Source organism: Emydura macquarii, unplaced genomic scaffold (assembly GCF_026122565.2).
Source record: "Emydura macquarii macquarii isolate MOO-44397 ecotype Brisbane River unplaced genomic scaffold, CSIRO-AGI_Emac_v2 contig_378, whole genome shotgun sequence".
Classification (NCBI taxonomy): Eukaryota; Metazoa; Chordata; order Testudines; family Chelidae; genus Emydura; species Emydura macquarii.
Genome location: NW_027130515.1, coordinates 1,548,943 through 1,574,516, shown reverse-complemented (window position 1 = coordinate 1,574,516; position 25,574 = coordinate 1,548,943). Strand labels below are relative to the sequence as shown.

Here is a 25,574-nt window from a genome sequence, read left to right as displayed (position 1 = left end):
CCCCCAGGGAGGATAGGCGACTCCATGAGCCAGACTCTGCTCTCATTGACACCTGGGTAAATCCACGGACTGAGGCACCAAAGAGCAGAACCGGCTCAGAATTTCATTGGACTTGCCCCAGGCTTTGCCCTGCTCAGCAGAAATTATGTGGGTAGCCTGAAGTCTGTGCTGATCTTTGGAGAGTCCCAGGACTTCTGTTCTGCTTCCCAGGCCCTACAATTTCCATGACAGCTGACTAACGAGGAAGGAAGGCCTTGCAGTGAAGACACAGAACTGGGCCGCAGGAGGTTTAGGATAGCTCCTGGCTCTGTCCCAGGCCCTCTCTGTGACCTTGGACAAGTCACAATCTCGCTGTGTCTCAGTATCCCATCTCCAAAGTAAGGATAATATTTCTTTCTGTTACCTGTTGCCAGTCCTTGCTGTCTGGACTGTAAGATCTTTGGGGCAGGGACTGTCTCTTACTGTGCGTATGTCTGGGGCATAGTTCTTGGTTGGGCTTCTAAGTCCTACAGGAATATATGTAGTAATAATAATAGCTAGTGCCTTTCTAGACTGAATTTCCCTGTAAGCTCATGAGACGATGTGTTTTTGTGTCTCTATTTCAGTCTCACGACTCTCATAGGTAGGAGACATTGCCTCTCTTGACGTTACAGGCTAGACGGAGCAGAACTTCACACAATTAACCCGCTTGCAGTACTTGCATGACGGTCTCTGTTCTCTGGCTTTGCCACTCACCAACCGGAAAGAAACTTTGCATGAGACACAAACAGACGTTTTCTCCGCACGAGAAAACAAAACAGACATGCTGGGGAATTCATTTTATTGAACAAGAAAATCCGGAGCGATCAGGAGCCCCAGGGCTTGGAATGAGTTGAGGATGAAGCTATATTCAGGATCTGCCAATAGGAAGCGAAGCAAAAGGGGGCCTTCCCTCAGGGCTCAGTGCCAATGAGGCTTCAACATTCTCCCAGACAGCTTAAGGTGAGAGTCTCATTGTTTTTCCTGGAGAGGAAGAGAGAAAGCAATGGCTCAGAGACAGAGCATGCTGGGTGCTAATAGAGCTCTCTTCACTTGGCTAGTGCTGGAGGTATCTGATAGGGTCGCCCCCCAGAGCAGAGGAACATTCAGAGTAATAGAATCTAAAGAGCTGTTTCCATCCATGATTCCAATTAAAAGAGGGGTGAAATATTCATCTCATTCACCAGAAAGAAACGGTTTGTGTGAAATATTTGTCATGCTGTAATGAGACTCTGGGCCAAATTCTCTGCTGGTGTAAAAAGGTGAAAATCCATTGCAGTTAGTGGAGTTGACCTTATTTACATCACCAGAAATGTGTCCCTTTGTACTCTTAGCGTAATGAACACAATTCCCATCAACAACCATGGTATCCGCTTCTGTCAGCCAATCCCTCATCTATTGCAAGTCAACAGGCAAATGCAAAGTACGGGAACTTTACTCATGCCTCTGACAGGAAGTGTGATTATTTACAAGAAGAGCTTTAGTTCTGTACGTACGTGACTGCGCTGCAGAATTGACATTTGTTGTTGTAGGTTATGCCGTCAGAGCCGCAATGGGGCTTGTACTCCAGGGTGCAGAAAAGTCTGGGTTCGACGTAGTCACTGCAGTCAACCTGCAACCAGCAAAGCAACCGCATGTTGGAAAAGCTTCCAGGAGCTACTGTAATAACAACAATATTCATCTATTCTCCCACTAAAATAATTAACTTCTTCTTTGTAGAACCTCCCCTCTCCCTGACAGGAGGAGTTTATTAAATAAAGCTTAGAGACCTGTGAGATACCAGTAGAACACACACACGGACAGCAGCTGGGGTGTTTTGAATACAAGGTGTTCTGCCTGTATTGAGAACACAGGGGTTTTTCCAGCCTGCTCAATGTATTATCTTGGACGATACCAGTGTCCAAAGAGGTCAGTGCACTGGTATATATAGGGGTCTTGTGTCTCCCCTTCTGTAGCCTATAAACTATGCTAAATTGAAAGTAGGCTTTGGCCTAAAGTTAGCATAAGGGTAGAGAAGCATGGGAGATTGAGGTTGTTCTTGTGAGAAAAGTTAGAGACACATTGTAGATAGTAAGATGGGAAAACTGAAGGTAGCGAGGACATGACCAAGTGATGTTGTGGCTCTAATTGGTTTAAGCAAGGCTTTTTAATGAGTGTTTTTGAGAATGACAAACGTTTTATTAAAATGCTATCCGTATAGATAGCAAGGGGAGGACACTGGGGCAGATGTTAATTTAAATAACATGTAATGTAAAGAGCCAATAAAGAGGTGGTGGAAATATAATCATGGGAAAGGGTAGTTTCATGTTAATTAGGATTATAATGGATTATAAAAGGAGTTTTGTTCATTACAGAAGAGCGCCAATTAACACCAAAAGGGTACGGCTAGGTTCCAGCGTTAGAAAACTGTACTTCACTCTGCCGGCTCTCATTGGATTGATCCCCCACTGCCACACTAGGAGGTGAAATAGTGTAAGTAAAATTGCAGTGCTGAGTTAGTAGTAGTAGCATTCCTGTTTGCTTAACTCATCGCTTTTCTTCTGAATACTGTTTGGTTTTATCATTCACCGTGTGCCCTAGTGATCCTCTACAAATAAATCGTCTGAATCGAACCTGAAAACTACGTTGGGTTTTGTTGCCTCCATGTCCTTAACAACTGAATATTAATTGGGAACATTGCAACATAAAGGTTCCAAACGGCTACACTTCCCATAGTGCTAAATCAGGCTGCTCAATGGTTAGTCTGATATTATGAGAAGAGACTGTTACGGGGAAATGAATTAGGTTTACAACTCTGTAACACTGGAGTATTTCTGCTACTTATCTCATACCCTGTCCTCCTTATTCCCTCTGTCTTTCTTCAGACATCATAGTGCAATAGATGGATAATGGCCATTTTGTTATTTAGGGTAAAACGACCCCCTGTTCACAAGACCAGCACCAGGTATATGCACCATCTAAATCCATCTATATAACGCCTGCCCTATCGCTCACTGAACATCAATGGCAGTAGAATCTGGCCCTTGTTCTGCAGCAGGTTCCACTTACCGGCACAGTTTCCTGTTCACATTCTCCATCATGCTGTTTGTCAACACTGATGCTAAGGTCTCTGGAATAGGAAGAAACGGGAGTTAGGGAGGGAGTGAATACCTCTCCCCGTCACTCTCACCATGTTGTTAAAATGAACCAAACCCACAGGGACTGGAGGGGATACAGGAGGCAGCTGACTGACTTACAGCATCACTTTCTATGGGGTAGTCTCTGCATCACAGACTAGAGTCACAGAGTTATAAAATGTATAGCCAGAAGGTTCCACCAGATCACCTCATTTGACCTCCCCAACACCATCCTGCACCCACACACTAACACAACAACTGACTAGTATAATCCCATCGGCTAACAGACGAGGGGCGTCTCCTTATGGCGTAGCATTTGGAATATACCTCTGGCCCATTCTTTCCTCTGCTCAGTCACCATTCAGCCCCTTGCTGCATTCTGGGGGCTGTAGTCCGGTTCTTCCGTGATAGCCCAACTGAGCACATGCAGGGAAAAGGGGAGAAAACGCAGGGTAGAGTAGAGGGGCAAAGAGGAAGGCCAGGGGCTAAAGCACCTAGAGGCCCATGAAGAAAGGATGTTAATGATAAAAGCTGTTCTGCAGCTCTGCCTGTCGTTAATTACCCAGAACGAATGTTCTACAGACTGTACGTACAAGTTACGGGCACACAGCACACATTCATTGGGGTAAGTGACGCCATCTGTGCCACAGACTTGAGCCAGGATCCTTGGGCAGGCTAACAGGACTTTTCCAGTTTTGGTAGTTCTCACGGGGTACTGACTGCAATCCACCTGCAAGAGTAACACAGCCATAGCACTGGGGCACCCTCTGTGACGTGACCTACTGCGTCTTGAGTATCCTTCCCACTCCGTGTCCCCAGCCTTTGTAGCTTCTATGGCAGGACCAATTAGAGTTCTATTTTAAACGCCTTGGTCCAGCACAAAGGGGGTGAGCTGGTTCTTTAATCATTTTCTCTCCTTTTCTCCTGCTGGAGAGTAAGGAATGCTGAGCTGGGAGGAAAGACCATTCACTCAGACCAGTTTTCTGTCTGAGACACCCATAGCCTATTGAAACTTACTAGATAATTGAAGTGGAGCCTTAAGCCATAACTCAAAATCTAATGAGTTTCCCATTATTCTTCAGTCTCCAGAAGGTTCAGTGAGGCTATTTGGTGGGTAAACTCTTCAAAACAGGGACTATCATTTTGTTCTGTTTGTACAGCGCCTGGCACAATGGGGTCGTGACTAGGGCTCCTGCCTTAGGGTAGTACAAACAATAAACAGTAATAGTAATACTAAACATTCGTTTCGACACAAGCAAAACAAAGACACACGCTACCAGATCTTGTTCCAATTTGTCAAATATAAAAAAGCCTCTGGACAGATCCTTCATCTACTGTAAAGTGATGTCGCATGAATGGAACTCGATACCAGCTGAATTTCTGAATCAGCTGGTGTTTTCTCAGTGTCTCTAGTGTTGTGTCTGCTTGTTGCCCTATGTAGGTCATTTGAAAAATACAGTGAATGAAATTCCATCAGTCTGATCATATGAACACAGAGAATCTCTATTCCCTGGTTTTTGTCTTTTAAATCTGTAAACCTGATGCAATATATATATTTGCTGGTATTCATTACATTATTTAACAAAGCGTTCCGTTATAGAAGTGAAAAAAATGTTTTGTTGATATTATCTGATGAAAATGGCAATAATCCCTCCGTAATGTCTGGGGTGAATATTATACACATAGCTACAGGTTTGAGTGTTTTTCATCCTGGTGGCCACACCATCCATTTATTTTTGGTCAGGGATCTTGAGAAAATGACAGAGAATAAATGGAAAGATTTGCCACTCACCTCACTGCCGAGGGTAACAGCTGAAAAAGGAAATCACAGAAGGAAACCATGAAACAAAACCAAACCATTGACAGGGATAGCATGGTTTGTAGAATAATTCGTTTGTAGAATAATTCCATGCAGTTTCTAACCCAGTGACTAGCAGCAAACAGATTCTTACACTGCTAAACAAACAACGGTTGGAATTTGCTGCCATGCTGATAAATAGTGATAGGATGTCTTACTGGTTCATGGAACACAGGGTTTTGTTTGACTATTTTGTTGGGGTGTTTTTTTGTGGGGGAGGGGAGGAAGAAAGGATTCATTCATCACAAAACAAAGTATATTTCTTTTACGCAGCCTGTTTTATGATCCATAACTACAGGAAATCACAGAAAATGTACTTAAGGCTATCTAGGTAAAGGATGCAAACAGGTACACAAAATGGGAACAAACATACTCAGACGAATGAGGTTTACCATACTATGCGCATTAAAAGCATGTATTCTAAACACTGTTTAAAAAAGCGTCATACTGGAATTTTACCAGTTCTGAATATTCAGGAGGCTCATCAGCCTCTGAAATTGTCCAGGCATCCCCTGGGACGTCCCCCTCAAGCAACGGAAACGTCACAAAAACTTCAAATCCTAGTCACAGTTACTTTTGTACCTGCAATACTTGCACATGTAAATAGTAGATGTGTAAACACTACCTGCACCCTCATATCGGGCCCTTTTGCATTTAAAGGCCTTCACTGTGCCCACCATTAATTACGGGTGTGAAAGTGCACCTGCAGTTATTTGTACCCACAAAACTGAAGGTGCAAAACTAGTAGGTCACTTAAGGCTGTGCTGAAATTTGGCCCTGGTGGTCAAGGCTTTTCAGTGCCGTCTTTCAGAGACAAAACAGCTTTTCGGAGGGAGAGGTTTTCCTCCGCTTTGAGAACACTCTATTACTTTTGAAGATGCTCAGGACTCTGCCAAAGGCACCCAGAGGCGGAGAATGTCCGACACAGGGCTGTGTGCAGTGCAGCAGGAGTGACTCACCTGAGAAGCAGCAAAGTGCCAGAGTGAAATTCACAAAGACACCCGGTACATTCATGGTGGAGGTGGCGGGTTAGTCTGTGGCGAGTCTGTCAGTGCTCAGCTCAGGCGGTGATCTCTGCGTGTGTCCCTACAGGCACAGCTCACATGGGTATATATGCAGGCAGGTGTGCAGCTCATCCAATCTCATTCTGAACCAACCCTCCAGATCGGTCATTGGCCCAGTAAAATGAGAAGGTTTATGGTCAGTCCTAATCTATGAGAAATGCTTCCTTGTGCAGATATCGAAAGGTGTGAGTCGCTCCCATAATCTTGCTAACAAAGGCTCATTATGCTGTTAGAAACATGTGAAGTTCCAAAAAATGGTCCCAAATGTTTGACCAGGTTCGCTCTCATGCGTCAGCCCCGTCAGCAACATGAAGTCATAAAGTGTTTTTGGCGTGAAACATACTGAGGACTTCCTATAGGGAACTGCTTTATTAAGGGAGCAGTTTAAATCATTCCCATGACTCTCAGGACACCTCGTTGAACGTTAGTTAATTATCTGCTTTAAACAAGCAATACATTTTGGCTGGTCCCTTGGTTGTAGCTTGAGACAGGTTTGACTACATTTCTGTATCGGAAAAAAAATTCATAGAGAAAGAAACCCGATTGGAATTGAAGAGATGGTGATAAGTTGCATACAACAGTTAAGGAAGACCTTGTCTTGATGAGACAATAGATGCAGTCTTCATTCTTCTTTGTGGAGTAAACTGACTCTCCGGCAGGTGGCTAGGAGTTGGGCTCGAGTGAAATTCTGTCAAAGGCTACAAAACTGTCCCCTGCACCGCACTACGAAGAGACCACATCAGAGTTAAAATGTATGGCGTCAGCATGTACTGCCAAGATAGCTCAAAAGTAAACTGCAATGAAGTTATGTAAACAAAGGCAATCTTTGCGTTAGAACACAGCTATAAAGGAAAGTACGGCAGGCATTCATTCATTCATTCATTCATCTGCTACAAATCATCTAGACCATGACTCATCAGTCATAGCAGTATGCAGTGTGGGGTTATCAAGGTCTTATTCATTGAATCCTACATGCCTGCAGACCTGGCACATGCAACACCCGCCATGCAAAACTCGTGTGAGAAATTGGAAGAGTCACCATGCTAAATTAGCCCAGGGACTTGGGTCACTCTTTGGTAAAGCTCACTGGGATGGGAATATCTGTGGTCGCAGAGAAATCCCTGGATCCCTAAACATGTGAGTTGCATCCTACAGCTTGTTAATAAAAAGGATCCAATACCCTGGGTCTGGGTGTATTATAAGGCTACTGTGTGTTTGCTTGGATAGACTTACATTTACTCTATAAGCGGTTCAGCTCCTACCCGGGTTGATGGCTAAACGTATTATTCGTCCGGGTTCTCTTTTTAGAAACTGAGCAGAACGTATATGAGAGACTGAGTATTTTTTACCCAGGATTTAACTACCCTTTATTGACCATTTTCTCAACACAATGAAAACTATACCAAGTCCGTGCACCCAGGAGAGACAAATGCAAAACAGGACTGACTGTGAGTGTGCAATGAGTCCCCTTTAAACCCCAGCCTGACAGAGCTCACACGCATACATACAGGCAGCAGCTTGTGGAAGGATTCAGGAGTCGGCTGAGGAAGGTCTACCCTGAGTTACGGGTTGTAAGGAAGAAGACCTGCAAGCCCTGCGCTGAAACCACTTCAGATGACAGGTACAGAATCATAGACTGGTAGGACTGGAAGGGGCTTCAAAAGCCATCATGTCCAGCCTCCTGCACTGAGACAGGACCAAGTAAACCTGGACCATCCCTGACGGGTGTTTGTCTAACCTGTTCTTAAAAACATCCAATGATGGGGATGCCATGGCCTCCCTCGGGAGCCTGGTCCAGAGTTTAATTATCTCTGTCGCTGGAAAATTTCCCCCAATATTCTCCTTGCTGCAGTTTAAACTGATTACTTGTGGTCCTGCCTTCAGCAGACATGGAGAACAGCTGCTCGCCGTCCGTTTCACAGGAACCCTAACCAGATTTGAAGACTCATCAGGTCCCCCCTCAGTCTTCTTTGCTCAAGACCAAATATGCCCAGTTTTTTTAACCTTTCCTCCGAGCTCAGGTGGTCTAAACCTTGGATCATTTTTGTATGTCAGTGTATGGGTGGCAGCCTGGATCGTGTCAGCCACCGGGTTAAGTTTAATAAAACTGCTGCCAGCTGCTGCTAATATCCACCCTTACATCTATCCTCATTCTGCACCACATCCAGATCAGCCGGACACAGACACGATATGCTTATACGCTGCCTTTGCCAGTGACACATAAATGAGGAATGCCAGCCAGAGACACCTGCGGCAGGGGTGCATCAGCCCGTGCCATCGCTCCTGAGTACACTCTCTGCTCCTTCCTTTCTTTCCTTTGGAAACATGGAAGATGTCAGAGGTTTGCATGAGCTCCCTACAATACTGTAATCCTGTTGCCTTTGCAGATCGAATTTAAATTCCATGTGAAATTGTGAGACAATGTATTTTATGTGTCTATATTTTACTGCTATCACCTAAGACACCCATGGGAGGAAGATGCTGCCTCTTTTGAAGTTACATCCTAGAGAGAGTAGAACTTCAAAGAGCCCGTTTCTAGCACAGAGGTCACGCTTTCTGTTCTCTCTGGTATCGGCACTTAACAAACCAGGAAGAAACTTTGTATGAGACACGGAGATAAAACGAGAGAAAGAAATGCTGGTGAGTTTGTTTTATTGAACAAGATGCTCAGGAGAAATCAAGAGCTTCCACCACTAAGAGGATGGGTCTGTATGAAAGATCTGCCAATGGGAAGTGACGCAAAAGAGGGCGCTCTCTCAGAACTCAGCGCTGATGAGGATTCAGCATTCTCCAAAATGACTAAAGGTGAGAGTCCCATCGCTTCTCCTGGAGGGGAAGAGAGAAATAAATGGATCAGAGACAGAGCACACTGGATGCTAATATATGTCTCTTCATTTGAGTAGCACAGGAATTCTCTAATGGGGTCTTAGTCCAGGGTGGAAGGACATTCAAAGAAAAAGAATCTCTACAACTATTTCCATCCGTGATTAACATTAAAAGAAAAGTGAAAGTTTTAACGCATTCCTCAGGAACGAGAAATATTTGTGAAATATTTGTCATGACATATTGAAACACTAGGCCAAGTCCCTTCTGGTTAAATAGGTAAAAACTCATTGCAGGTCTGCAGGTTGTGGCATCTGGATATCCGCGTCCATCAAAATCATCACAACCCCATACGTAAGGAGACAGGCAAGTGGAAATATGGGAAATTTACTCATGCCTCTTACAGGTAGATTGATTAAACTGTTTAATTATTCAGAAGAGATTCATTTCTGTACGTACGCGACTGCGTTGCAGAATAGACATTCGTTGCTGTAGGTTACGCCATCAGAGCCACAATGGGCGATGTACTCCAGGGTGCAGAAGGGTCTGGGTTTGACATAGGCACTGCAGTCAACCTGCGAACGGAAGAGGAACAGCGCGTTTGTAAAGTGTGTAGCAACAAACGGGGCTTTGCGTGCCACGGCAATAAAAAAAGCATTCATCTATTCCTCCACTAAAAACAATAACTTTGCCTTCCAAGAATCTGATAACAACTGACTTATCTGCTCTCTTATCACTGTCAGGAGGAGTTAATATCAAAATCAGCTGAACACAGGATCTGAGGATAACAGCAGGTGTTTAGAATGCCAGGGCGCCCTGCCTGTGAGCAGAACATAGGGGATTTTCCAATTTGCCCAGCGTATTATCTTGGAAAATCCCAGTATCCAAAGAGGTTGATGCACTGCTAGATACAGGGGCCTTGTGTCCCCTCCGTCCCATGGTCCTAAATCAGAGCATAGCCTGATACTGTGAGAAGACACAGCTATGGAGAAGTTCACAGTTCTGCAGCACTGGGGCATTTCTGCTGATCCCATTCCTCCTTTCTTTCCCCTGACAGTGTGGTGCAGAGTATGGATAATGGCCATTTCGTGTAGCTAGCTGAAATTCATCCCTGTGAAGAAGGCCGGCACAAGGTCAACGCAGGGATGCCTGAAGCCGCGCTAACTGAAGTCAAGAGTTGTCTGGCCAGGGCTGTTGATGGAAATAGGATCTGGCCCTTATGTTGCGCCTGGTTTCACTTACTACTGGCGTTTCTGCTTTGCATTTCCCATCGTGTTTTTTGGCAGCATTGGTTCCATGTTTGCTGGAAGAGGGAGAGATTGATGTTAGGGAGCTCAGACTCACCCGGTTACAGAGCAGCTGCTGGGAACATGATGCAAACTCACATATATTGTCTGGAACACAGAAGACATCTGATTGAGATCGTTTACCACCTGTGCCAAGGCAGTATAAGCATCTCTGACCAGTATATTCCTATCTGTTACCAGACGTGCTGTCTCCTTACAGTGTGTCATTTGAATAACATGCTGGCCCATGAGTCAGCAGTGTGCCCTGGTTACCAAGAAGGCTAACGGCATATTGGGCTGCATTAGTAGGAGCATTGCCAGCAGATCGCGGGAAGTGATTATTCCCCTCTACTCAGCACTGGTGAGGCTGCATTTGGAGTATTGTGTCCAGTTTTGGGCCCCCCACTACAAAAAGGATGTGGACAAGTTGGAGAGAGTCCAGTGGAGGGCAACAAAAATGATGAGGGGGCTGGAGCACAAGACTTATGAAGAGAGGCTGAGAGAACTAGGCTTGTTTAGTCTGCAGAAGAGAAGAATGAGGGGGGTTTGATAGCAGCCTTTAACTACCTGAAAGGGATTCCAGGGAGGATGGAGCTAGGCTGTTCTCAGTGGTAGTAGATGATAGAACAAGGAGCAATGGTCTCAAGTTGCAGGGGGGAGGTCTAGGTTGGATATTAGGAAAATGTTTTTCACTAGGAGGGTGGTGAAGCAGTGGAATGGGTTACCTAGGGAGGTGGTGGAATCTCCATCCAGGGAGGTTTTTAAGGCCTGGTTTGACAAAGCCCTGGCTGGGATGGTTTAGTTGGGGTTGGTCCTGCTTTGAGCAGGGGGTTGGACTAGATACCTCCTGAGGTCCCTTCCAACCTAATCTTCTGTGATTCTATGATTCCTTTACCCATCACCACTCAGCCCCCTCTTGAACTGTGTGGGTTCTAGTTTGTCTCCTCCATGATAGCCCAACAGAGCACATGCAAGGGGCGGGGGAGGAAATGCAGAATAGCCTGGAAGGGTGAAGAGGACCGGGGCTAAGAGACCTGCAGAATTATGTCTATGAAGAAATTCTGGTTTTTATCAGGGCTGTTATCAGGAGCTCCACCCATTGTAAATGACTCAGAAGGAATGTTTTCTGTACAGTACTTACAGGATATGGGCGCACAGCATACATTCGTTGGGGTAGGTGACGCCATCTGTGCCACAGACCTCAGCCAGGATAAATGGGCAGGCTGTCAGGACTTTGCCATCCTTAGTAGTTCCCCGAGGGTATTTACTACAATCCACCTGTAACAGCAGTGTCAAGCAATAAGCAATGGTGGGCACAAGTCACCCACATGGAGTCTCCTGCCACGATAACTTCTGCTAAACGACATACTAGGGTTATACTTTAAACTTATTCTTCCATTGGAAATGGGGTGAGTTGTTTCTCCCATGCTGGAGGACAAGGAATGCACAGCTGGGAGAAAGCCTCACTCACTCAGACGCAGATTCTGTGCGAGGCACCCCGAGCCAGTGGAACCTAAATATAACTCAGAGGTGCGCCCTTAAACCAAAGCCGCAAACTCCAGTGAGTTTGCATTTAGGATCCTTTCTCCAGAGGGTTAAATGAGGCTAAGAAACGGCTTCAGCCCATGCAAAACAAGGAGAGGGAAATATTCTGCCAGGTCTTGTTTCCGTCTGTAAAATACAAGAAACCTCAGGCTACACCCCCAGCGAGTGTAAATTGATGGAGCGCTGTGCATGTCAATGGATGTCACTGTACACCCATGAGCCCTGTGCTGTTCTATTTCCATAGCTCCTCCAACGTGGTGCCTGGTGTTGTAAATCAATCTAATCATTTATTGGTCAGATTCCTCGAATGAATTCCATTTTTGTTGAATTCTCCTGCATGTAGGGTGCCCTGCCCGTGAACACAGGGGCTTTTTAACCTGCTGCCCAGTGTATTATCTTGAAAATGCCAGTATCCAAGAAGAGAAATGCACAGATATATATGGGGGTCTTGTGTCTCCCCTTTCGGTAGTCCTAAAACTGGCCACTCAGTGCTTCACCTCACACTGGGAGAAGAGGCTGCAGTGGGGATGGGATAATTGCTCATATTCCCACAGCACAGGGTCATTTCTGCTACTTGTTTCAAAGCCCATTTCTCTTGTATCTCTCCCTTTTTCTTCTAACAGTATACTGATGTCTATAGAAACCAGCCATTTCGTGTAGCTAGGGTGAATTCACCCCTTTGCAGAAGGCACCACTTAAATCCATGCATATAGTGCCAGCATCACCTCTGGCTGAAGTTAAGAGGAGTCTTTCCTCTGACATTACTGGAAGCAGGATTTGCATCAAGTTACACTTACCGGCCCAGTTTCCAGCTTGCATTTTCCATTATGCTTTTTGCTGACATTGGTCCCGTGTTCCCTGGAAGAGGAAGAGACTGGAATTAGGGAACTCAGTAGGTACCTCTCCTTGCTACACTCCCGGTGCTGGTAGAATGGACCCAACTCCCATATATTGTGTGGTGCACAGGAGGCGTCTGATTGAATTCGTTTATCTCCTTCTACAAGGCAGTAGTAGCATCACTGGGCAGTATAATCCTATTAATTACCAGACGTGTGATGTCTCCTTATATTGTGTCATTTGGAGTAACACTCTGGCCCTTCTTTTCTCTGGTCACTCATCACTCAGCCCTCTGCTGCATTCTGGGGGTTATAGTCTGGCTGTTTCGTGTTTCCCTAATGAGCCGGTGCAGGTGAGAAAACTCAGAGCAGACTAAATGGGCAAAGAAGTAGGCCCGGCAGCGAAGAGACCTACAGAAAGAAGCTATGAAAGATATTTATAAGGGCTGTTATCAGGAGTTCAGCGCCTTGTTAATTACTCAGAAGAAATTCTCTCTGTGCAGTACTTACAAGCTATGGGCACACATCTCACATTCATTGGCATAAGTGACGCCATCTGTGCCACACACTTGATGCAGGATCCTGGGGCAGACCATCAAGACTTTGCCGTCGTCGGTAGTCACCCGGCGGTGTGAAGTACACGCAGGCTGTGAAGGTAACAGAGCAATGGAATTGTTGCCTCTTTTGATATATGAAATGGTGTCCCGCTAATAATCCCCGCTCTATGACTCCAGCCTTTCTGGGGTTTATCACAGGAGAAATTTGAGTTAGATTTTAGACTTACTCTTCCACAGAAAAGATGGCTACTCAGTTCTACTGAAGTTTTCTCTTTCTCTCATGCTGGAGGGGAAGGAGTGCAGAATGCGGAGGAAGGATCCTCCACTCCAACCTGTATTCTGTGGGACGCACCCATGCCCTGTTGAAACTAACTAGGTGTTACAAGTGCCTATTCAGTCAAAGCCTCAGAACTCAAAATCAGATGGGATCTCCTTTAAGATCCAGGCTCCAGAGACTGAGATGACTATAAGAATTTGTTTCTGCTCATGCAGAACATCGAGTGAGAAATGTGCTGCCAGATGTGTTGTCCAATCTGTATGATATAAGAAAACCTGGCACAGACCCTCAGCTGCCGTAAACTGAGCTAGCTCTGTTGATGTCAGTGAAAGCTGATTTACAGCATGATGAGTCTATGGTTCCTCATTGGTAATTTCCACCCTTTCTCCAGTGGGCTGTCTGCATGGTGCTATGTGTTTCTCACATGGTCTAAGCACAGATTGTAACAAAAAAAGAGAAAAGGAAGAAACCCCATCATTTTGAATGTCTGGAAATAGAGTATCTGAAACCCTGGCTTTTACTCTTTCAAAGATCTAGACCTGGGGTCGTTTTTGCTTCTTGATGGCCCAAACTATTCCTGTTGGTTTAGAGATGGTGAAATACATAAAAAATAAATTAATCCAGTGATTTGGTCTGATTATTGCTCAAAAACAACAGCGGGTGCTTTGAATTCCCTTGCACGCAGGCTACCCTGCCTGTTATCAGAACACAAGGGTTTTTACTACCTGCCCCATTCATTATCTCAGAAAATTCCAGTACCCAAAGAGGTGAATATTAACAAGGGGTCTCGTGTGTCCTCTACACACAGTCCCAAAACAGACTGTGACACAGTGAGAAGAGATTGTTGTGGGAACAGGATTTATTTTCACAATTCTGCAACACCAGGGCATTTATGTTACTTGTCTCATATCCTCTTCCTCTTCTATCTCCCTTTTTAGACTGAAGGTTCTGGAAAATGGCCATTTTGTGTATTTGGGATGAAATTCATCCCTAGGGTAGCACAAGTCTATGTATTAGCTAAGACCCTGCATATAATACCTAAACCTTCTCTCACTGCAGTAAATAGGAGTCGCTTCATTTACACGAATAGAAGTAGGTTCTGGCACTTATTGTGCAGCAGGTTTCACTCACCACAGCTATTTTCTCTTTGCACTTGCCATCATGCTTTTTGCTAACATTGGTCCGATGTTTCCTGGAAGAGGGAGAGACTGGAGTGAGGTACTCCTCCTGTCATACTCAAGGTGCCGGGAAAATGAACCAACGTTCTATATATTGTATGGGATACAGGAGGCGTCTGATTGAGTTTGACCATCATTTGCCACATGGCAGCATCCGCATCTCTGACTCGTGCAATGCTATTGGTTGGCAGACATGTGACGACTCATTTGGGATAACGTTCTGGCCCATTCTTCCCTGAATGGCCAATCACCATTCAGGCCCCCTACTGATTTCTGGGGATTGTGGTGTGGTTTGTCCATGATAGCCCAACTGAGCACAGATAGGGCCAAGGGAAGGAAACTCTGAGTAGCCTGGATGAGCTAAGAGGAGGGTCAGGGTATAAGGGAATTATGGAAATATGCCTATGAAGAAATGGTGATATTTGTCAAGGCCACTATCAGGAGCTCCGGCCATTGGTAATTACTCAGAAGCAATGTGCTACGCACAGTACTTACAAGTTATGGGCACACAGCATACAGTCATTGTCATAAGTGACGCCATCTGTCCCACAGACCTCATCCAGGATCCTTGGGCAGGCTGTCAGGACTTTGCCATCCTCAGTAAAAGTACTGCGATACCCACTGCAATTCAGCTGTAAAAGTAACACAGCACTAGTACTGGTGCGACCTTTGTTGTAGGAAATAGTGCGCAGGAAAAATCTCCCCACTCCGAGCCTCTAGCTTTATAGCTTCTACCATAATACAAACTAGGGTTACATTTAAAATGTATTCTTTTATTGAAAACACGGGGAGTCAGTTCTAGGAGTTTTCTCCTTGTTCTCTCATGCTGGAGAGGAAGGATCATTCACTCAGACACATATTCTGTGTGAGGCGACCATGCTATATTAAACGTAACTAGGTATTAAAGGTGAATCCTTAAACCAACATCCCAAAACTCAAAATCTAAGGAATTGTCATTTATGATCCAGTCTCCAGAGGGTTAAATGAGGCTAAAAATTTGTATCGGTGCAAGCAAAACATGCCGAGACAAATAGGCTACCAGATCTTGTTGTTCCAATCTGTACCATATACAAACCCTCAGGTCAGACCCTCAGCATGTGTAAATCAAAGTAAGAAATTGATTCACCCCAGCTCATTGTTATTTTTTCATATTTCCTCCAACATGGAGTCTGCCTCATGCTCTATGTATCACACACGGTCGAAGCACAGATTGTGTCAGACAAGAGAAAAAGTGAAATTCAATCACTCTGACTGTATGAAATTGGAAGAGTTGAATCCCAGGATTTTACTCTTTCAAACCGATGACACTGGGGTCAATTTGCTTCTTGATGGCCCAAACTACTCCCTTTGGTTTAGAGCTGGTTGAGTCAAACACATAAAAGATAAATTAATCCAATGATTTGGAATGATTATTGTTGCTATTCATCAAATTATTTTTATGGGCATGGAGAAAAGTTGCATACAAGGTGCCCTGCTTGTGATCAAAACAAAGGGGTTTTCCAAGCTGCCCAGTGTATTATCTTGGAAAATTCCAGTATCCAAAGAGGTCAGTGCACTGACAGATACAAGTGTCTTGTGTCTCCCTTCCCGTAGCCCTAAATCAGGCTGCTCAGTGCTTAGCCTGCTACTGTGAGGAGAGATGGCAATGGGTGTAGGAACTATGTGCACAATTCTGCAGCTCTGGAATATTTCTGCTACTTGTCTTGTTTGTTGCGCCTCTTCTGTCTCCTTTTATTCTGAGGTTATACTGTAGTATGTGGATAATGGCCATTTTGGGTACTTAGCATGAAACACACCCCTGTGTAGAAGACACACCACATGAGTCCATTCATATAATGCCAGAACTCTCATTGACGTCAACAGGAGTCTTTCTATTGACATCAATGAGAATAGGATCTGGCCCTTATTTTGCACCCGGTTACACTTACCGGGACAGTCTCCTGTATGCATGCTCCATCATGATTTTTGCTAATGTTTCCCCTGTGTTCTCTGGAAGAGGGAGAGACTGGCGTTAGGGAGCGCAGGTGAGTAACTCTACCTGTTGCACGCAAAGTCAGTAAAATGAGGCGATCTCACAGATACTGTATGGGATACAAGAGGTGTTTTACCAAGTTAATTTTTCACCTTACGGGAGGCAGTAGGAACATCAGCAGCTAGTTTCCTCCCATACGTTACCAGCCCTGTGACTTCTCCTTATAGAGCATGACACAGTCTTCACTGAACGGTTAATTGTCACCAGATGCTTAGCACAATTAATACGAACAGAAAGGGGAAAAGAACACAAGGCAGAATAGGAAAAGACCAGAATATTTAGCTATGGTAGAGCAGGGGTTCCCCGCCAGTTTGGCTCCAGGGCCGCAGATATAACTTTTACGACCCTGAAAGGCCACAAGTCTCTGCCAGCAGCCACCCCCCACTGCAGCCAGACCGAAGGAGTTCAGTGAGGCGGCTGCCTCCCCCCTCGCTGATCTCCCGTTCCCCTGGCTGCATCAGGGACACCGCAAGCGTCCTGTAGCCCCCTGCGCAGCCCCAGGCAGTGGCTCCCCTCTGCAGACAGGGAGACCAATGTGATCAGTGCTCCCCTCTCTCTGACTCCAGCAGGCACCCCAGCGCCTAGGGACCCCGGCGGAGCGCTTTGCCGTGCTCCCTGCTGCAGCCGGGGGAGGGCAGCGCTGATCTCCTGTCCCCTGGGATGCAGCAAGAAGCCTGCACCGGTCTTGCAGCCCCGCAGCAACACGCTTTGCCTGGGTCCTTGGGCAGCGGCTCCCTTCTGCAGCCGCTCCCGGGCCACAGGTTGGGAAGCACTGAGTTAGAGGTATTCCTGCTGGCCCAGGACCTTAAGGAACTAACTGACGCGCTCTCTGAGCCATGACTGAGCACCTTCGAGGACTCGCAGAGGATGGATGAGGTCCCAGAGGACTGAGAAGAGCAAAGAGAGCACCTAATGTTAAAAAGGGAAAGAACGAGACCCCGGGGAATTATAGCCAGTCAGTCTAGCTTTGTAGTCTGCCTCTTCCATGACATCCCGACTCAGCACATCCGGCACAGAGGGGAAAAACTGGAGTAGACTGGAGGTGCCGCAAGGACGGCCAGGGGCTCAGAGGCCTACAGAAATAGGTATTGATCAAGGCTGGTCTCAGGAGTTCTGCTCGTGGTTAAGTACTCAGAAGGAATGTTCTCTGTGCTGCACTTACAGGTTATGGGCGCACAGCGCGCATTCGTTGCTGTAAGTGACGCCATCTGAGCCACAGATCTCAGCCAGGATCCGGGGGCAGGCTACCACGACTGTGCCGTCCTCAGCTCTCCCCATGGTGTGCTGACTACAGTCAAGCTGCAAAAGGAAGACAGTAACGGCACCGGGACAGCCACCGTCCCGTGAAATCGTGCTGCGGGGGCGGCGTCCCCACTCGGGGGCTCCAGCCTTTGTGCCCTCCGCCGTAAGATGAAGAAGGGCCGTATTTTAAACGACACGGAGGGGGGAGTCGTTCTCCAGCAGTTTACCGGGCTTGCCTCACGCTGGCGGGGAAGGAATGCCCAGATGGGAGGAAGAATCACGTCCTCAGACTGGCAGAGGTTACTGGCAGAGGTTACTGCAGGCCCAGGGCACAATCTGAAACGGAGGCCTCCACCCGCCCCCCAAATTACCACTGAGGGGAGTTCCCCTGGGGAAAGGGGCCGGGAAGGGGAGCCCAGCTATGCTCACTCCGCAGAGGCGGCTGCAGTCCTGGCTCCAGGGGTCTCAGCGCTGCTTTGGTCTGGCCCAGCCACCCTGCCAGCATGATAGAAGGGCAGCTGGGCTGAACCCGGGCGGCATTGTGACCCCTTGCGCCAGGTGGCAAAGCTGCGCAGTTTGGGGCCTTCTCAAATGGGGGACTCAAAGCAAGCTGTGGACTTGTATTCTGTGTGAGGCACCCAGGCCCTACTGAAATTCACTAGCTGTTACAAGGGGAGCCTTCAACCATGGCTCCAGATCAAAACCGAATGAGTTTTCATTTCTGATCCTGTCTCCAGGGAGCTTAAATGATGCTAAGCATTTGTTTCAACCCATGCCGAACATGCGGAAAGAAACATTCTGCCAAGGCTTGTTGTTTTAGTCTATAAAATATTCAAAAAAGACCCTCAGGCTAGATCCTCAGCCCTCTAATTAGGCGTATTTCTATTAACTTCAGTTGAATGGGATCAGAACGTGGGGGAAGGGGAGAGTGTTGTGACCTACCCAGTGTATTATCTAGGAAAACCCCAGTATCTGAAGAGAGGAATGCACGGATGTACACAGGGTCTTGTGTCTCTATAGCCCTGAAACTGGCCGCTCAGGGCTTTGCCTGCTGCTATGAGAAGAGGCTGCTCTATGGGAAAGGGATTTATGTTTTCGTTCCCAGAGGACTGGGGCATTTCTGCTCCTCATCTCAAGCCCTGCTCCTTTTCTAGCCCTCTTTCTTTCTTCTGACATTGTAGCACAGAATATGGATTCTGGCCATGTCATGTAGTTGGGGTGAAATTCAGTCCTTTGCAGAAAGCCAGTCCAAGATCTGTGCTCCATTGAGGTCCGTGCAAGTAGTGTTTGAGCCATCTCTCACTCACACCAAGAGAAGTCTCTCTGTTGACATCAGTGGGATTCAGCTTTCACTCACCTCTTCACATTTTCCTTCATGTTTTTTGCCAGTGCTTTTCTGACGTTCCCTGGAAGAGAAGGAGACTGGGGTTAGAGAGCTCACGGAGTTACTCTGCCGGTAACGTGGACGATGCTGGTGAAGTGAACCAAACTCACATGTACTGTGCGGGATCCAGGAGGTGTCTGACTGAGCCAGCTGATCACTTTTAGGAGGCGCTCTCAATATCGCTGAGTGGTATAACCCTACTGGTTCCCAAGCAAGGATTGTCTCCTTATGCTGTATCACCTGGAGCAACACTCTGGCCCGTTCTTCCCTCTGTTCAATCACCACTGAGCCCCCGCTGCAAAATCAGGTGCTGTAGTCTGCCTCGTCTATGATACCCCAACTAAGTGCAAATGGAGGACTGGGGAGGAAAATCAGGGTAGACTCTAGGGGCAAAGAGGAGGGCCAGGGGCTAAGTGACCTACAGAAACAGCCTATGAGGAAATAATAGTATGTATAAAGGCTGTTATCAGTGGCTCTGCCTATCGTTAAATACTCAGAAGGAATGTAGTATGTACAGTACTTACAGGTTATGGGCACACAGCATGCATTCATTAGGGTAAGTGACGCCATCTGTGCCACAGACCTCAGCCAGGAGCCTTGGGCAGGGCATCAGGATTTTGCCATCCTCACCAATAACGGTGCCATAATGACTACAATCAAACTGAAAGACACACAGTCATAGTACCAGTGCAGCCTTTGTCATACAACATAGTGCTTCCCGGATAACCCCCCCACACACACACACACCGTGCTGGCAACCTTTGTCCCTTTTACCGCAGGACAAACTAGGGTTCTATTTTAACCTTATTCTTCCGTTGGAAATGGGGTGAGTCAGTTCTAAAGTATTTTCTCTCATGCTGGAGGGGAGGGAATGCACACCCGGGAGGAAGGATCTCTCTCTCGGACTTTCATCCTGTGTGAGAGAACCAAGCCCTACTGAGTCTAACTATGTACTAGAAGCGGGTCCTTAAACCAACGCTTCAAAATCAAAACCTAACAAGTTCTTTATTATAATTCACAGTTAATGAGGCTCCAGATGGCTACAAGAGGCTGAGAATTTGTTGCAGCCCTTGCAAAACAAATCCTTGCAACAGATCTTGTTGTTTCATTCTGTGTGTAAAACATACAAGAACTCATGCTGCTTTAATTACACATGCTTCTACTTTATCAATGGAAGTCAATTTACACTAGCCCTCGCAGTTATTTTTGCATAGTTTCACCAGTGTTGTGCCTTCTCAATGCTTTGTGTATCCCACATGGTCTCAGCACAGATTGTATCAGGTAAACTGAAGATTAAATTCTAGTGGGCCGACTGTATAGAAATAGAGTACCTGAATCCCAGGGGTTTATCTCTCAATTATATGCCCTTGAAGCAGTTTTGCTTCTTGATGGCCCAGAATTTTCCCATTGGTTCAGAGTTGGTCAAATATGTAAAAAATTAAAGTAACCAAATAATGTGTCTGTTTATTGCTCATATTTATGAAATTATTTCTGTGTTTGAGGACGGCAGCCAGGCTGGTTGGAGTGCCCGGCACACAGGATGGCCTGCCTGTGATCAGAAAATGGGGTGTTTTCCAGCCCACCTCATGTATTATCTTAGAAAACCCCAGCATCCAAAGAAGTCAGTGCACTGATAGATCCAGGGGTCTCGCATCTCCTTTTCCCATAACCCTAAATCAGGGGTCTTGGAGCTTTGCCTGCTACTGTGGAGAGATGGCAAGGGGGACAGGCTATGTGCACAATTCCGCAGCAGTGGAATATTTCTGCTACTTGTCTCATGACCTATGCCTCTCCACTTGCCCTTTTGAATGACGTTAGAGCGTAATAGATGGAAAATGGCCGTTTTGTGTATTTCGGTTGAAGATCACCCCTAGGAAACAGGACAGTACATGGCCTAGGCACCACTTAAATCCATGTATTTAGTGCCTGGACCATCTCTCACTGACGTTAAAAGGAGTCTTTCAATTGACATTACTGGGAGTAGGATCTGCCCTGACTGTGCATCAGGCTACACTTACCGGCACAATTTTCTCTTCACATTTTCCATCATGCTTTTTGCTAACGTTGGTCCTGTGTTTGCTGGAAGAGGGAGATTGGGGTTAAAGAAGCTCCCTGTTACACTCGAGGCATGGGTAAAATGAACCAAACTCACATGTATTCTCTGGGAAACCAGAGGTGTCGATTTGAGTTAATTTATCACCTTCTATGGGGCAGTATCAGCATCACTGCCTAGATGGTTTTAGAGGCAATGCAGGAGAGGTCATATCTTTTATTGGACCATCGTCTGCTGGTGAGAGAGACAAGCTTTCCAGCTATGCAGAGCTCTGCGGCAGGTCTGTAGAAGAAGCAGCTCTCCGTGTACGCTCAACAGCTTGTCTCTCTCTCTCACTGGAGAAGTTAGTCCAGTAAACGATATGACCTCACTCACCTTGTCTCGCTAACATCCTGGGACCGACACGGCTACAATGCCACACAGTATCGTTCTTCCAGTTATCAGACATGTGATGTCTCCTAATAGCGTATCATTTAGCATAACACCCTGGCCCATTCTCTCCTCTGCTCAGTCACTGCACAGCTCCCTTGGGATGCTGGGGCCTGGCTCTTCCATGATACGCAGGCTGAACACATATAGGAGAAAGGGGAGGAAATTCAGGGCAGTACAGCGGGGTGAAAAAAATAAGTACAGGACCTAAGAGACTTACAGCAACAGGCCTGAAGAAAGAATGGTATTTCTACAGGCTGTTATCAGACACTCTGTCCATTGCTGACTGCTCGGAAGGAAGATACAGCACTTACGAGTTGTGCGCGCATATTCCACATTCGCTGGGGTAGGTGATGCCATCTGTGCCACAGACTTCCGCCAGGATAAATGGGCAGGCTGTCAGGACTGTGCCATCCTCGGTTGTTATCTGGAAGTACTTACTACAATCCACCTGTAACAGCAGTGTCAAGCACTAGTAGTGGTGCAGCCGTTTCAATGTGAAATAGTCCCCGTGAGTGACCTCCCTGCTCGGTGTCTCCAGCCTCTTTAGCTTCTGCCAGAAAGCCAGTTAGGGCTATGGGTGAACCTTATTCTTCCAGTGAAAACGGGATGAGCCTGTTCTGTTGTCGTTTTCGCTCATTCTCTTATGCTGGAAGGAGGAATGCCCAGCTGGGGGGCGAATCATTCACTTAGACCTGTAGTCTGTGCAGGCCCTATTGAAACTAGGAGTTATTACAAATGGAGTCTTACACTGAAGCTTTAAAATCTAATGAATTTTTGAAATATGCTTTCCAGAGGGTTAAATGAGGCTAGAAATTTGTTTCAGCACATACCATATGTGCAGAGAAATGTGTTACCAGATCTTAGTGTCGAACATGTCCAGTATAAACAAAAACCCTTTGGCCACATTCTCTGCAAACGTAAATCAATGTAGCTGTACTGTGCTTCACAGCCATCGATTTACTGAAGATCTTGTCCCTCCCTGTGTTTTTTTTATAGTTTTTCCAGTGTTGTATTGCCATGTTGTTCTAATATCTCACAAGGCCTACGCAGAGGTTGCATCGGGTAAAATAATAAAAATAATAATAAAATTCCATCAGACTGACTGTTTGGAGACAGAATATCTGAATCTCAAGGTTTTACTCTTTGAAATATGTAGCCCTGGGGTAAGTTTGCAACTTGATGAACGCCAAACTGTTTTAGAGTTGGTCAAATCTATATAAAACTTCTTCCACTAAATTATATGCCTATTGCTCATATCCATCAAATTATTTATTTAACATATAATTCAGTGCTAGAATTGTCTGAGTTTGACAAACGCATTTGTTGACCTTAGCTGATAAAAATGGCAATAATCCCCCAATAATGTCTTTGGTGACAATTATACTAACAGCTGCAAGTTTCAGTGTTTTTCATTCACTTGGCCACAGTGTGATCACCAATCGTTTCTCTTGGGTCAGAGATCTGGGGAAAGTGACAAAGAATAAATAGAAAGATCTGCCACTCACCTCACTGCCAAGGGCAACATCTAAAAGAAAATCACAGATAAAAACATGACAGAAGCCAAATCTTTCATAAGAACAGATTTTAAATGTGGGAATCTATTTGTGGAATAATTCCATGCAGTTTCTAATCGAGTGACTGTCCATGAACGGATTCTTACACTAAACAAATCGTGTGTGAAATTTGCTACCCTGCTGGTAGGCTAAGGTGTCTTATTTTTAATGTAACAGCATTTTGTTGGGATTTTCTTTTCTTTTTTACATGCCCTTTTGTGAGCTAAATAGATAACTATAAGATATCACAGAAAATGTACTTCAGTATAAATAGTAGATGTCATAAGAACGGCCATGCTGGGTCAGATCAATGGTCTATCTAGCCCAGTATCCTGTCTTCCGACAGTGGCCTATGCTAGGAGCTTTAGAGGGAATGAATAGAACAGATGATCATCAAGTGGTTCATCCCATCGGCCATTCCCAGCCTCTGGTAAACAGCAATCCCTGCCCATCTAGCTAATAGCCATTGATGGACCTATCCTCCATGAATTTATCTAGTTCTTTTTTGAACCCCTGTTATAGTCTTGGCCTTCACAACATCCTCTGGCAAGGAGTTCCACAGATTTCCTGTGCATTGTGTGTTGAAATACTTCTTTTTATTCATTTTAAACCTGCTGCCTATTCATTTCATTTGGTGACCCCTAGTTTTTGTGTTATAAGAAAGAGTAAATAAAACATCCTTATTTACTTTCTCCACACCAGTGGTGATTTTCTAGACCTCTATCATAACCTCCCTTCGTCATCTCTTTTCCATGCTGAAAAGTCCCAGGCTTATTAATCTCTCCTCATGTGGAAGCTTTTTCCATACACCTAATCATTTTAGTTGCCCTTTTCTGTACCTTTTCAAATTCCAATATACCGTTTTTGAGATGGGGTGACCAAATCTGCATGCAGTATTCCAGATGTGGGCGTACCATGGATTTATAGAGGCAATACAATATTTTCTATCTTATTATCTATCCCTTTCCTAATGATTCCCAACACTCAGTTAGCTTTTTTGACTGCCACTGCACACTGAGTGGATGTTTGCAGAGAACTATCCACACTGACTCCAAGGTCTCTTTCTTGGGTGCTAATCGTTAATTTAGACCGCATCATTTTAAATGTAAAGTTGGGATTATACTTTCCAATGTGCATTACTCTTCATTTATCCACATTGAATTTCATCTGCCATTTTGTTGCCCAGTCACCTACTTTTGTGAGATCCCTTTGTAACTCTTTGCAGTCCGCTTTGGCCTTAATTTCTTGAGTAGTTTTGTATCATCTGCCAATTTTGCCACCTCACTGTTTACCCCTTTCCCCAGATCATTTCTGAATATGTGAACAGCACTGGTGCCAGTACCAACTCCTGGGGACAGCACTATTTACCTCTCTCCATTCTGAAAACTGACCATTTATTCCTACCCTTTGTTTCCTGTCTTTTAACCAGTTACTGATCCAGAAGAGGACCTTGCCTCTTAGCCCATGACAGCTTACTTTGCTTCAGAGCCTTTGGAGAGGGACCTTGTCTAAACACCTGATTGTGCCCATTACATTAATGTCCTTCACCGTGCCCACAACTAATTATGGGTGTGAAACTGCACCTGCAGTTACTTTTTACCCACAAAACCGAGGATGCAAAAAATAGTATCCTATTTAAGGCTGTACTAAATTTGGCCCCGGGGGTCAAATCTTTTGGAGAGAAAATAGCTCTTCATAGAATGAGACTCTGCTGCACTTTGAGGACACCTTGATATTTTTGAAAACGGCCAGGACTCTGACTCAGACGCAGGGCTTGAAGCAGTACTGCAAGAGTTACTCACCTGAAAAGCAGCACGTTGCTAGAGTGAGGAGCACGAAAACACCTGTCATCTTCCTGGTGGACAGGAGGTGATGGTTTGATCAGTGTTGAGTCAGTCAGTGCTTCTCTGAGGAGCTGATCTCTTAGTCCTCCCCAGGGATGATGATTGTGTATGTTTAAATCTATATATATACACGCAGGCAGAAGTCCAGCCTATCCAACCTTATTACGAAACAGCCCTTCAAATCTGTCAGTGGTACAGTAGGCCTGCCAATACTTACTTAGCTCTTGATTTTCAGCTAATGATTCACTTTTAGTAGGCCATTGATTTTAGCTGGTCCTTTGAGACAAGCTTTCCTGTAGCAGGAAAAACAAATCCTAGAGAAAGAAAAGGGTCAGAATTTAAGAGGTGTCAATAAATAGCATCAGACATTAAGAGCGAGCTGGTGATTATTCCACAGAGAAGAATCAAGACTCCATCTGTGGTGCAAACTGACCTCGTGAGCTGGCGGCTTGGAGGTAAAGCATGGGGGGCTGAGG

General features: G+C 45.6%; 2 protein-coding genes across 5 annotated transcripts; both read right to left on the bottom strand.

Moving 5' to 3' along the window:
- Positions 1 to 882: 882 nt before the first annotated feature.
- LOC137145063 (ovomucoid-like) lies at positions 883 to 6,006 on the bottom strand. The gene is made up of 6 exons (XM_067535641.1): positions 5,952 to 6,006; positions 4,927 to 4,946; positions 3,728 to 3,864; positions 3,067 to 3,127; positions 1,515 to 1,630; positions 883 to 1,002 (listed from the first exon to the last, which is right to left on the bottom strand). The coding sequence occupies exons 1-6, from the start codon at positions 6,004 to 6,006 to the stop codon at positions 957 to 959; spliced, it is 435 nt and encodes a 144-aa protein (XP_067391742.1). The 3' UTR covers positions 883 to 956.
- A 2,687-nt stretch (positions 6,007 to 8,693) lies between these two features.
- On the bottom strand, positions 8,694 to 25,208 carry LOC137145035 (ovoinhibitor-like). 4 transcript variants are annotated; one of them, XM_067535597.1, is made up of 16 exons: positions 25,057 to 25,207; positions 23,207 to 23,226; positions 22,013 to 22,149; positions 21,235 to 21,295; positions 19,741 to 19,877; positions 19,190 to 19,238; positions 17,753 to 17,889; positions 16,487 to 16,547; positions 15,054 to 15,190; positions 14,512 to 14,572; positions 13,057 to 13,193; positions 12,508 to 12,568; positions 11,307 to 11,443; positions 10,122 to 10,182; positions 9,339 to 9,454; positions 8,694 to 8,882 (listed from the first exon to the last, which is right to left on the bottom strand). In XM_067535597.1, exons 1-16 carry the CDS (start codon positions 25,103 to 25,105, stop codon positions 8,837 to 8,839), a joined length of 1,407 nt encoding a protein of 468 aa, XP_067391698.1. In that variant the 5' UTR covers positions 25,106 to 25,207; the 3' UTR covers positions 8,694 to 8,836. The 4 variants fall into 4 exon arrangements, with proteins under 4 accessions (XP_067391698.1, XP_067391704.1, XP_067391711.1 ...); XM_067535603.1 differs by having other exon boundaries at positions 21,919 to 22,149; positions 25,057 to 25,172; XM_067535610.1 differs by lacking the exon at positions 23,207 to 23,226 and having other exon boundaries at positions 21,919 to 22,149; positions 25,057 to 25,181.
- Between the last annotated feature and the right edge of the window lie 366 nt (positions 25,209 to 25,574).

What these genes read in the sequence shown, in the direction of transcription:
- LOC137145063 (XM_067535641.1), bottom strand. Translation starts at nt 6,006, where the DNA reads ATGAATGTACCGGGTGTCTTTGTGAATTTCACTCTGGCACTTTGCTGC. An exon ending in GTGAACAGGAAACTGTGCCG is followed by an intron (nt 1,631 to 3,066) that starts GTAAGTGGAACC and finishes TGCTGGTTGCAG; the next exon opens with GTTGACTGCAGTGACTACGT. An exon ending in CAATTCTGCAGCGCAGTCAC is followed by an intron (nt 1,003 to 1,514) that starts GTACGTACAGAA and finishes CTTCCTCTCCAG; the next exon opens with GAAAAACAATGAGACTCTCA.
- LOC137145035 (XM_067535597.1), bottom strand. Translation starts at nt 25,105, where the DNA reads ATGACAGGTGTTTTCGTGCTCCTCACTCTAGCAACGTGCTGCTTTTCA. An exon ending in AGCAACGTGCTGCTTTTCAG is followed by an intron (nt 23,227 to 25,056) that starts GTGAGTAACTCT and finishes ATTTTCTTTTAG; the next exon opens with ATGTTGCCCTTGGCAGTGAG. An exon ending in GCAAAGCAGAAACGCCAGTA is followed by an intron (nt 9,455 to 10,121) that starts GTAAGTGAAACC and finishes TTCCGTTCGCAG; the next exon opens with GTTGACTGCAGTGCCTATGT.